This window comes from Rhinopithecus roxellana, chromosome 15, assembly GCF_007565055.1.
Source record: "Rhinopithecus roxellana isolate Shanxi Qingling chromosome 15, ASM756505v1, whole genome shotgun sequence".
NCBI lineage: Eukaryota > Metazoa > Chordata > Mammalia > Primates > Cercopithecidae > Rhinopithecus > Rhinopithecus roxellana.
Window position 1 is genome coordinate 38,747,735 of NC_044563.1, and position 13,327 is coordinate 38,761,061.

The 13,327-nt window shown below is 40.8% G+C and overlaps 1 protein-coding gene across 2 annotated transcripts in view; it reads right to left on the reverse strand.

Annotated features, from left to right (window-relative positions):
* Nucleotides 1-13,327, reverse strand: part of FAT3 (FAT atypical cadherin 3) — a 721,964-nt gene that overhangs the window by 95,767 nt on the left and 612,870 nt on the right. For both annotated transcript variants that reach the window (XM_030918946.1, XM_030918947.1), the window contains 3 exons: nt 13,008-13,283; nt 10,241-10,451; nt 1,297-5,370 (listed from right to left, as the gene is read on the reverse strand). In XM_030918946.1, the coding sequence (XP_030774806.1) occupies nt 1,297-5,370; nt 10,241-10,451; nt 13,008-13,283 (4,561 nt within the window). The remainder of the gene's footprint in view (nt 1-1,296; nt 5,371-10,240; nt 10,452-13,007; nt 13,284-13,327) is intronic.

A 13,327-nucleotide genomic window follows, 5' to 3' on the forward strand; every position in this document is an offset into this window, starting at 1 on the left:
GTATTTTACAGTTTTTCCAAATAGAAAAGGACCCTTCAGAATGCCTAAGAAGCTTTTTTTTTTCTGAAAATAAATGCAAATGAATTAAAGTGATGCTTCACTCACCTCTTTCTTCAACACTATCTTTCACGTTTTAACTGCAGAAATACATATTTTAATGAAAACAGAAAGTCTCAGATAAATCATAAAATGCATAGTGTTTCAAGGGGAAAACATCACCAAGAGAACTGTCCCATAAAGAAAAAGGAAGAGAATCATGCTGAAAAGTGTGGCAGCCCCAAGCATTGACACGTTTGCTCTACTGTGGATCTTATTCTGCAGTGATTAATTAACTTTCCTACTAACATACTTAAGCAGAGTCTATGTCCTAAGAGCATTCTAATTAATTCATTTTTCACTCTGAATGATGTAGTTTTTCTAAAGGGAAGACACCTGACTGCAAGTATTGATGATTCTTTACAATCTTTTGGCACTTTGTTTATGTTCTGCCTTTGAATGTGACAACATCAAAATATTAGTTTTAACCCATCCCCCAAATAGTTTTTAGGAAGAACATTCCCACACTGCCAACCCTCTCCTCTTTCAGCTAAAGGTCAGCTGCCCCCTGGGAAACTACTCTGAGATGAAATCCTTAGCCTCTCAGGGCAACAGTGACATTTTCTGTGCCTTCCTAATGACTGACTTTGTCTACCTTGGCTTTCCCCTTGAATTGCGACTTGCTAGTCTGAAAGACAGAAAAGAAATCCAAAAAAAATTTGGTTGTCAGAAGAAATACCCCTTGATTTGTAGTTATAATATAGGATTTCTCAGGGAAGGATCAAACCATGCCATCTAATGTGTGTACGTGGGTGCACATGTGTTGCTATGGCCAGGAGAAGTGTGCATGTGAAGCCTATTGTGATCAAGCCATTTGTTTTGCTCAGTATTGCAAAAGGTAGAAAAAAGGAACATGCTTAAAAGCAGAACCTCTCCACCAGAAAGTTGTTATTTTCATTCCTTCAACTGAGATATTTGGCTGGACTCCTTTTTAAATAGGAAGAGGTGACACAAAGACTAGTTACCAATGTGGGTAACACGTTTACGACAAACCTGTGTACTCCAAACTAAGGCTGAGTTAGCAATAGCCAACAAGCAAAAAATGCAATCTACTCAGAGATCCTTTACTCAGCTCCAGAGAGGCTTCATTACACTCAACTCCTTATCCCATCTTCCTCCTCTCTTTACTCTTCTCCCTGCCATCTTCCATCTTTCTTTATAAAGCAGAGCACGTAATGAAAACTATGGGTGTTTACTCACCTGTAATATGGTAGCTCACTTGGCGATTAATGTCAGACGTATCTCTGTCCCAGGTGCTGAGGACGGCTACCACCTCGCCCGGTGGGTCGCTCTCCTTCACATTCCCTCGGTACACTTCCTGCACGAAGACTGGTGCATTATCATTTATATCTGTCACTCTGACAGATACCAAGGCCGTGGAGGAAAGAGAGAATGCCTCTCCAAGGTCAGAGGCCACCACAGAGAAGGTGAATGTGGGGTCTGTCTCATGATCTAGGTCCTTCAAGGTACTGATCCAGCCCGTGTTGCTGTCAATATTGAATGCTTCCATTACCTTTTCGGGCTGGGAATCTGAGTGGAGGGAGTAAGTGACTTGTCCATTGGCGCCCCAGTCCATGTCAATAGCTCTCACTTGTGTGAGTTTGGTGCCAACAGGCATCCCTTCCATTATAATGGTGTCGTAGCTTGAAGTTTCAAAGACTGGCTTGTTGTCATTCAAATCCAATACCTTGATATCTACATCCACAGTAAACACAATGTCTACTTTGTCCAGGGGTATAGTGGCTGCTACTTTAAAGTGGAAAGCTGGGCTGGTTTCATGGTCAAGGCGTTTGTCAAGTTTAATGGTGCCTGTTTCCTGTTCTATGACGAATATGCCCCCTTTGTTATTTTCTGGCCGTTCCCCATTAACTGTGCTGAACCGGACATTCTGACTGGGCAAAATTCTCAGGGTATCCACTGTACTCCCAATGGCTGTATCTTCTGCAATGGTAAAGGAATACTGAGACTGGGTGAATGATGGCAAGAATGTTTCAGGGGGCAAGACGTGGATATAGACAGGAATGAGGGAGTGCTTTACGGGGATGCCCCCATCTACTGCTTTGACAAAGAACGAAAGCACTGTATTTTTCAGCTGGTTAAAATTACCCTTTGTGACCATCCAGCCATTGTCAGGATCGATTTCCAGGAGGTCAGCCACTGAAACAGAGGCCTCGCTATAGAGGGAATAAGTAATCCTTGAATTTACTCCATCATCGGGATCTATGGCTTGAACTTGAGTGACCAAATGGCCCCTTCCAACATCTGCCCTGACACTGGCTCTATATTCCACTGTCATGAACTGAGGAGCATTGTCATTTTCATCCACAATAATCACTCTCACAGTGCAGAAAGTTGTTCTCCCTCCACCATCAAGGGCTCTCACAAAAATGCTAACATCCCCTTCTAGAGGGTTTTCCCGGTCTAGCCTTTCTGTGGTGATGACCTGCCCATTGCTGTCTATGAGGAATCGATCCTTGGCAAAGTCATTGATGATGGCATAGCTGATCTGCCCATAAGTCCCTGGATCACCATCTGTGGCTCGAACATGAATTACCTTTGTTCCTGCAGCCGCGTTCTCTCTCACCTCAGCTACGTATGTGCTTTGTGAAAAGGCAGGGCTGTACAAGTTAGCCCCAAGTACCCTAATATGCACCTGTGCGGTACTGGTGAACAACCCATCAGAGACAGACACATTGAGACTGTACAGAGGCTCCATCCGCTGCTTCCGGTGGTTGGACAATGTGATAACTCCACTCTTGCTGTCCATCAGAAAGCTCGTCCGGTCATTCCCAGATAAAATGCTATATTCCAACCGGTCAAAATCAGAGCTGTCTGCATCAGAGGCCTGTACACAGGTTACAAAATGGCCCCGGGGAGCTAATTCACTCACGTATGACTCATAAATGAGCTGATTAAAAACTGGAGGGTTGTCATTTACATCAGAGATGTAGATATGAACCAGAACCTCACTGCTCAGTGATGGGAAGCCACTATCTGTTGATCTGACTTTCAAAGTGCAGTGTTGTACTAACTCATGGTCCAGCATCCGTGCTGTCAGGATTAAGCCACTTGAGCTATCTATGTGAAAATAATCTGTGCTATTGTAGGTATCCTGGACAATCTGATAATGTACCATTTTATTGTTTTCTGAGTCTGCATCAATAGAGACAATTTGTAAAACAGGTGTCCCAATAAGAGATGCTTCTGATAGTGTTGTATTGTATGTGGGCTGATCGAAAATAGGGGGATTGTCATTTACATCATTAACTAGCAAGTCAACAGTGACTTCAGCCCTAGCACCAGTGAGGGCATCGCTGGCTCTTATTGTCAGCTTGTAAGCAGATGTAACTTCATAATCCAAAGGGCTAACAACTTTCAGGACCCCAGTGTCAAAGTCAATGTTAAACTGTTTAAAAGGGTCCCCATCAATAATGATATATATGATGCCTTGGCCCTCTGGACTGGTGGCATTGATGCTTAGGATGGGTGTGTTCATTCTGATGTCTTCATTGACAGATGCTGTATAAAAGGGTTTATCAAACACAGGCATTGCTTTGTTGACAATAGTGATGGGAAGCTCCACAGATGTAGACAAAGAGGGTTTTCCACCATCCTTGGCCAGGATGGTGACTCCATACTCAATGTTGGACAAGTCAGAGTTGAATGCTTCCTTTAAAATAACATTCCCTGAATTAGGGTTAATTTCAAAGTGGCCATAGTTGTCCTGTAGGACATATGTCACTTCTCCATTTGGACCTTTATCTTTGTCAATGGCTGTCACCTGATAAATCAGAGTCCCAGGTTCCGCATCCACTTGAACAGCAGCATAGTATGGGAGGCCCACAAAGACTGGAGAATTGTCATTTATGTCTTCAATGTTAACCCTGACCACCACTCTGGCCACTCGCAGATGGTCCAGCTCACGGCTGGCTTCTACCACCAGCTCATATAACTCTTGTTCTTCACGGTCAAAGGGGACTCCAGTCGTCTGAATGACCCCTGAGGTAGATTTTATCTTGAACTTATTTCCTGGGTTTAAGATGCTGTATTTTAAGGGCTCATTAAGGCGGTTTCCAACTGCATTGACAATAGCAACTTTGGTTATGTTAGTGTTGTTCTCTGAGATTGAGGTGGAATAGAAGCTTTGTGTAAAGTGGAGGCCACTGTCCATGGCTTCTTTAACCATGATGGTGACCATGGATGTACTGTAGAACTTTCCATCAGATACCTTAACTATCAGCATGTAGTGATCCTTGGAGAGGTTGTTGTTTTTTATGGTAAGCACTCCACTGTTTGAGTCAATTAAAAAATGATCCAAGCTGCCTTCCATTAGGCTATATGTCAGTTCAGGGGGTACCTCAGAGTCAGGATCTGTGGCACTAACTTTCAGAACCTCCACTCCGACATAGGTAGGTAGAAGTAAGACAGTCTCAAACACAGCCTGAGTAAAAACAGGTGGGTTATCATTCACATCTGTCACCTCAATGTTGACTTCAACGGGACTCTCTGCAGTCAATTGGGGGCTACCACTGTCTCTCACATGCACATGAAAATGGAAATGGGCAATGGTTTCATGGTCCAGGTTGGCAATTGTTCTAATTGCACCTGTACTGGAGTCCACCGTGAAAAACTTTTTGGCTGTCGACTCCACAATCTGATACACAAGCAGAGCATTCCGGTTGCTGTCAGCATCTGTGGCTCGAATCACCAGTGGGCTGTTATCCAAGCTCCTGACAATGCTATTAATTGGGGCAGCCTCACTTAGGCTGCCTGAGTATTGAGAAAAGAGAAAAACTGGGGCATTATCATTTTCATCAACAATCTGAATATTGACTGTAGCATTGGAAGCCATTCCTGCCATATTGGTGGCCTGAATGATGAGCTGATAAGAGGACGTGCGCTCATAATCCAGGGCCTTCCGAGTGGTGATGACTCCAGAATATGGATTTATGGTAAAGATCCCATTAATGTCTCCATCTTTGACTTCATAAATGAGGGTAGATTGACTGATGGCAGAGATTAGAATGACCGATGTTCCAATGTCAACATTTTCATTTACTTCTGCTTGGTAGTCTTTGTGAATGAACTTGGGGTGAGAATTGTCAGACATGGTGACAGAAATGCGCACAATTGCAGTGGCAGACATTGGTGGGGATCCCTGATCTGTGACTTTGATGGATAGGACAAACTGACCCATTGTCATCATGTCTGGTTCTTTGCAAATGGTGATGATGCCTAGGACCGGTTCGATCTTAAACGTGTTCCCAGTGTTCCCTAAAATACAGAAATCAATGGTGAAATGAGTTACATTGTGGGTCACTGAAATCTTTTTGATTAGCTTTTTATCTATAGGTACTTTACTGCAATGTGGCAAGTAGAAAGCAATTATAGTACTCATCTGTGTCATTCTGAAACGAGAGGCCTCTCTTTCAGGGGTACTGAAAAGCAACAAAAATGAGCTTCCCAGTTATATGGTAAATTTCAGATCAGTAGCTTCTAGATCCAGGTTAAAAACAACAATGACAATAACACAGTCTTGTGTCATTCAAGTTGGTAAATAAGAGAGCCTGAAGGAGAGATTTTTTCTGCTAAGAATGTGTAGGATTTCCCTATTTCCAGCCTTGTGAGAAGACAGATAGATTGGGAAGCCCACATATGAATGCCACTGGTTTAGGTAGCAGTGTCATATTTTCTCTTCTAGGTTTAAAAGAAAGAGGGTTGTGGGAATAGTTTCAGAGCATTATAAAGTAGTCAGTTGTTTTCAGATTATCCCGAAAGCAAACTTTACTACATGGAATTGGTATTATTTCACCCTATCAAAAATGATTTTATTCAAAACACCACTTTGGTGAAGGGGTTTGTTCAGTCAGGCATGGAGAATTCTTGGCAGGTCATCATTTGCCTTGTAAGTGTGAGGAATTTTCCTGATTCCTCTTCTATTCTCCACTCATGCTCTACCCCTCTCCCATGCCTCTGAATGCACACATGCACACACCTAGACATAAAAGTAAACATACAAAGTTATAGGGCATTTGCTCAATCTGTAACCATTCTATTCACCAAGCATTTGAGATGTTTCTAGAGTACCAAGAAACTGTTAAGAATCTGAACCAGCACTGTAACCAAGAACATGAGACATAATCCTTGTGAAACTGAAACCTGGGCACCCCACTTTGACATAGCTGGCAGGGGAAGGGCTATGGCCATGACACTGCAGCAGTTTAGAGTTCCGCTTCAGAAACATGTGTTGGTTCGAAATCTGAGATTGTTGAGAATGAGAGAAATAACAGAGGAATAAAGAATGAGGAAGACACAATGTGGAGTATGTAAAGAAGGTAGGTGGCGACAGAGCTGAAAGGTGGTGGGTAGTGCGAAGTTGTATCCTTCATCAAGTTATTTTTGCTTTTCTTATCAAGCTTTCTCACACTTCTCAAAGAACACACATACTTCCATGTTGAGATTCTTTCCAATCAAAAGTTAAAGATCTTGGTTATTCAACTCTATCTGGACTTTTCTTTCTTTTTGAACATTGTAGTATGATAGGCATATAATTTAAATGTTGGAATCATTCAAATAGGGACCAAGATTTTCAGGGCAGTTATAAGGTGTCTCTACATACTTCTTTCTACATGCTAGTTATATAAAGTTTTCCATGTCTGAACACAAAATGGTCATGTTCATGTAACATCTATTTCAAGAAGATACTTGCTTATTTTAAAAGACAAAGTATATCTAATAAAGAGGTCATTTTAATTCCAGCCCCCCAAATGTGAATATTAAACAATGTTGTCATTGATGTCGGCATGATTTATTACTTTGCAACCTAAACACGGCCATTTTATGATGACAACAATAAAAAGTTCAATGATCTTATGAGTAAACTTTCAAGCCTGCAATGAATAGTGTCATAGAATTGAGTGGCCAACAGGTGATTCACAGACCTTTGTAGGGGAAATCACTTCAACTAAGCAATGGTCACCTTCCAGTGATGGCACCAACATGCAACCTTGACTGATGAATGCTACTGGAGCCAGGGATCTTGGTGTTCACTGATTATGGTGCCCCACTGCAGAGTTTCTAGGTAAGTCCTCCCTCACTCCACACCCGGCAGATTTCTTCATACCCAGCAAGATATGCTACGGTGGAGATGATGGGGAGCCAGCTTTTGACCTCAAATATAATTTATGTTTTTTTTTTTTTTTTTTTTTGAGATGGAGCTCACTCTGCCATCCAGGTTAGAGTGCAGTGGTGCAATCTTGGCTCACTGCAACCTCTGTCTCCTGGGTTTAAGTGATTCTCCTGCCTCAGCCTCCACAGTAGCTGGGACTGCAGGCATGCACCACTACACCCCGCTAATTTTTGTGTTTGTAGAGATGGGGTTTCGCCATGTTGGCCAGGCTGGTCTCAAACTTCTGACCTCAAGTGATCCACTCACCTCAGCCTCCCAAAATGCTGGGATTACCGGCATGAGCCACTGTGCCTGGCCTCAAGTAGAAACTCATAACCCTACTATCCCATGGCTGCTTATCTGCTTGCGACACCCTTCCAGAATGGTGTGCTGATACATCAGGTCCAAAGTGGGCCCTCCTCCTCTTTCCCTCTTTGACACATTGACCCATTCTCTTGGACTCCACTTCCTGCTTATTCTTTCCTGCTACACTTGAATCCTGAAAAATTGACCTCTGTTTGTTTTTTGGAATCTATGGTCTCTGTAGATTTTTGGCAATTGAATAAAAGCTGTGCTATCATTCCTTATCTAGTACACAACACAGCATCTGCTACAAAGAAGTTGCTCAATATTTGTTGACTGAGAGGAGAGGTAAATCTAAAAATATATTTTAAACTCTCTGTTCATATGCATCTTGGGATCCATATGCCCCCACCCGAACTAACTCAGTCCCAGTCTCTCTTGTACAATCCTGCCTCAGACTCATCATTGACACCAAACACAAAACTCAAAGTAGACATAAGACCTGAAGCTCTGCACTCAAATTCTGCCTCAGTCCTTCAGGCCAAAATAAAAAGCTTCTACAGTCACTTTAGAGGACAGGCAGGAGACAGGAAATTTATAGCCCACCAATAAACAGAGTGAAATCTTGCTTATCTGATGTGTGTGAGAAAAGTTAAATAAAACATAATACTTTACACAATCATTTGTCATTTGCTTCAAAGTGTTGAAGCATCTGGGATCTGCCTCTTTCCTACTCTCGTCTGGGAAGAAATCTGCTCCCACCCTCGACTAGGAAGAAACCAGTGCAGTCTAGTGTGGGTTTGTCTGTCTGTGAAGAGGCTCACTGGCCATTTGAGATTTATTGTGAATATTGTAATCCTCACTAGTTTCTTACATATAATGAAAGGTCTTTTTTTTTTTTTTGAGATATCAGTTGTTCCCATGGTTTTCTGGGAGTTCGTGTTTTCTATATAAAAGATGTTTTAAGGAAAAAACTGTTCTGTCTTGTAATCAGTTAAAGAAATGACTGGGCACCATGTTGTAGTCTGTAGAGGTCAAAAGATAAGCAGAGCAGTCTTTTTGGTTGCATGGTAAGTTAAATTACTCCTTAAGAAACTCCAAACCGATTGAAACATTATCTGGCTATCTCAAAGGAGTATAAGTAGCAGGCTTAATGACAAATATAAAAAGCAGGTAGAGACATACAGCAAATGTTTAGAACACAGTAAGAAAAGTAGACATAAAACCCTATATCTAAATAATTACAGTGACATGAAACAATGTATATGCATGAAGGAATATGGGGAAAAGAAAAACACACAATATTGGAAAAAACAATAGAAAGAATAAAAAGAGTTGTTGGTTTAGGTGACATTTTCTGGGATATGATTGAAATATTCATGTATTGGAAAAGTTTCCTTATATTATTTGTGGAACCCAAAGAACAAAGATTATGTAATTAAGTAATAAAAATGTCCTGTGATAAATAAAAGATGTAAAATAGCATTTCTAAGAAAATACTGGTCAGGCTTTAGATTGAAAGGAAATTTCATGGAAACCAAAAAAAAAAAAAAAAAAATAGGTAAATTCTCTCTGGGAACTTTGCTATTATGAATTCTTATCTTTTCTTTTTCTTCTTTTTCTTTTTTTCAATAGAGCTTAGCACAGACCGATGTAAAATGTGAGTGCCTAATACAAGAAATAGTTTTAAGTTATCATTTAATGCAAGAACTTTTTTTAGAAGGTTGTTGGCTTTCCTTTTTCTAAAATTTCTAGTCCAAAACTGTCATCCTAGCATTCATATTTTAATTCAACTCCTCTCAAAAATGCTCTACATTTAAATGAAGGGAGAGAAGCCTTTCCATCCCTGGCATGAAAGGAGATTGCATTTGGCATTATTCACGACAGACATAATGTTGCAGAACATTTTGGAAATAAGTGGCTTGAATATTCAAAAAAGATGGAATGGGGAAGGGAACATAGGCAGAGAAAGGATATTTGTTATTTTTAGGTTTTTTTTCTTGCTTAGCTATTCATCTCTCGTCATAAAAGCTTTCTAGCTATCAGTCTTCAAACCATCAGTAAACTATGGTCTTGCCGTATAGATGTTAAAATTAATTTTAAAATATTCTAATTTTAAAAAAATTTAACAAAACAAGAGCCTGTATTTATTTGTCAGGTTTAGCAAGCAGTTCAGAATCCATATCTACCACCTACTCTGCTACTCAGGTTGCCTCCAAAGATGTGAATTTGTGCTGTGAGGTTGAAGGAATTTCTGAAGCCCACAGACCACCTAGTAAACAAAGACTTGTTAAGATTCAATTCACAGAACACCCTGGTAGCCCTCAGATTATTGGTGGCTTTGGTTATTTTAGTCTGAGGCCCTGGCTTGTTGGCCTACAGGTAAAAGCCAGTAAATTTATAGCATATTTATTTTCTCTTCTCTATTCCAGAAAAATCCAAGATCGAACACAACAAAGGAAACTTTCCTTGCTGTTAATGATGGAAAACCTATTACTGAAACGTCAAGAACTTTATCCACCATCATCTCCCAAATAGGACAGCGGCTTGGCCAAAAAAGTTCATTTAGAGATGTTCTATGGTTAATGATCTGAATTTTACACGGTGATAAATGCTACTGAGGGTCGAATGCCATGCATTATGCTGAAATTTGTGCAGTGCAACAGCTCTCACCTGCTTCTATGGTATATATGAGTTCTGCATTTTCTCCTTTGTCTTTGTCCAGAGCTGTCACTTGCAGAACAGCTGATCCCAGAGCAGCAGATTCAAACACAGACGCTTCGTACAGTGGGTTGGTAAAATAAGGGCTGTGATCATTAGCATCCTCCACATTCACAATGACTCGGGCCAAGTTTCTTCGATAAGGAAACTCCTGATCTCTGACCTTTAGGCAAAATACAAGAAGTGGTGGGACTCAAATCTTAAATAGCAAAGAATTCACATGGCTATGTCTGGGGTGAAGACAAAATGAAATAATGCATGCAAAGTGCTTGACCCAGTTCCAGGCTTCTAGTAGGGGCTCAATAAATGGTAGTATCATCAAGTGAGGAAACATTGGGAGGAAATCGTGAGCAGGGGTTACAATACCTTTACTGTTCAGCCTAATGTCTGGCCTGTGGTCTGTGCTCAGTCTGTGTGTGTAGAACTGATGCCTTGATATCACAGACACAGTGCTGTGCTCTGGCTCTCCCCATACAGTGGCCTCCCCCTTATTTGTGTACACAGCTGATAACAGAATAGTGGATAGAGGCTCTTCTGCAGGGGCAACTAAAGACTGGAATCAATGAACACAATGTAGGGATTTCCATTCATCCATTCAACAAACATTTATTGTCACCTATCTGTCTAAGTCCCTGGCTTTGCTCTGGTGGTTCAGCAGTGAATTTGATACAGTTCCTGCCCTCAAGAAGCTTAGAGTCAAGTGGGAATACAAACAAGTAAATAGATGGGTATAATGCTCAGGGCTAAGTATTCTCATGGGATGCACTAAAGGTGCTCGCAGAATAGTGAGAAGAAACTAACCTAGCATTTCGCTTCCTGAAAAAGGTATCAAGAACAAGTAGGAGTGGTAAAATGGTGGTGGTAGCAGTGTGCGGCATTTTCAGGCAAAAAAAGCCAATATATACAAAAGTCTAGAGCTGAGAGAACCCTGACCATTGGGAAGATGAATCAAATCTTAATTTCTTACTTAGAGAAACGTTAAATAAAATGTCACACTTGACACAACCATTTGTCATTTTCTTCAAAGTGCTGAAGCACCCCCTTTCTGATTTCACCAAAAAACCTTGCTTGGCAGTTTTAAAGTTTCCTTTAGTTTGTATATGGCAGAAGCTTGCAAATAATCATTTCTTTAACCACAAGGTTTTGCCATCATTTGATGTAGCACTAATCAAATATGTGCTCTTGGCTTTTTCAATTTTAAACTCCATACCTGCAGAGAGATGTGAAGAAATTAGAAAATATACCGAAAAGAGCCAACAAAGAGAAAGGGGTTTTCAGAAATAGTACCTAGGAGGAATGAGTAAAATGACTAAAATGGCTTAGCTAGGAGAAAGGCAGTGTAAAGCACTTGTTTGCTCGAAATATTCAATTATGTAAGTGATAAATGGTAGAGGGTGACCAAATGGATTTCTGAGTTTGTTAAATAAAGAATGAACAGAAATGGCTTAAAGAATCATGAGAATGGAGTTAGTCACTAGCACAAGGTTTCTGCCCTTGGAGAAAACACATGCAGAATTAGCCCAGTGAATATGCTGAATTTCCCTGTCTGCAGACTGGTCTGCCATACCCAAGGATCAAGCTGAACTCTTTATTTGGGGATTGTTGAAATCTAGGTCAGTTCCAATTAAGCGTAAGCTCCTAGGGTGCAGGAACTTTGTCTTTTTTGTATCTTCAGTGCCTAGAAGAGTGTTTGGTGCATAGTAGGTGCTTGAGAAATATATGTTAAATGAATGAATGAAGGGCCAGAGTGATGACTGGAAGACCTCTATAAGTAACCCCATCGTTTCCTGGAGTCTTAGTTGGAAACTATAGCTAAGTGCATGACACTCAAACTTCCTCTTGTCGGGGAAGGTTTCTAGTCTTATGAAAGAAAAGTAAAACTTAGTGGAACATTACTTTCAGCTGCTTAGGAATTTATACTGTCTTAGTGTAGTATTTTAGCACCAATCAGGGCAGAAGATTAAGTCTGTCCTTCTACCTGGTCTTAAAGGAACACAGTGGGGGCTCTGACAGGAAGTGGCTGTGCAATGCTGTGGGGATTCTTGGCTGGTTGGAGGGATAGACTTCAGGCCATAAATTAATCAAGGATGTTTCTTATTAATCTCTATTTCCCAATTATGTGAACTAGCTAAGCACTCCTTTAAAAGTAAAGCAATTTCTCCTATATAATTTGGAGGTCCCATAAACACAAACTCAGATTGATACTCTCTGTAGGCTTTCGCATGTATTGAGATCTCTCTTGTGTGCCAGTATTTACTACTAGGTCCAATGCCAGTACAATAAGTAATAAATTGGTTTTCCAAATCTTTCCAAGGACTGAGCATTGCATAGGCTGAGTAAATGATTACCCTTGTGATTAACTTCTCAAGGAATGTCTTTTCAATTTTTCTTTGAAATCTTCTGGGTGCAAACGAACCCCAGAGCCTGGGAACATGACCTGTTCCTTCCCTCTCAAGTCAGTCAGTTTGGAGCATTTACTGAGCAGCCCCTGCTGCAGAGCTTATCTAATATTTTAGTTTGGCAAAAATACAGAGTTGCTATCTAACAACAGTAATTCTTCATTGAAATAAAAAGGCAAAAATGAAAGCAATCTCTCTGTGAAAAGACTAAATTTTCAACTACTTACAAAATTTAGGGGCTCTACACTTCTGAAGGCTAATGTGTGTGGCCTGAACAGTCAATGGTTCTGTAGGAGAGCAAATTAGGATTTCGGTCCTACCATTATGTTGAGAATGTGCTTGTCCTGGGCCTCATGGTCCAGCCTCTCGGCAGTATAGAGCACGCCAGTGCTAGGGTCAATCCGGAATTTTCTCATGCTAATGGAGTCGATGCTGCTATGAACAGTGTAGCTCAGCTTGTGCTTCTCATCTCTATCTGTGGCTTCAATCTGCAAGATCTCTGTGTCTGGAAGCACATCCTCGGAAATTGTCACATCGTAATTCGGCTGAGAGAATTCTGGGCCATTATCATTATTATCCAGCACTTTGATAAATACCTATAGTTAAAAGAAGACAAGAATGATGACTAATGCCAATTTGC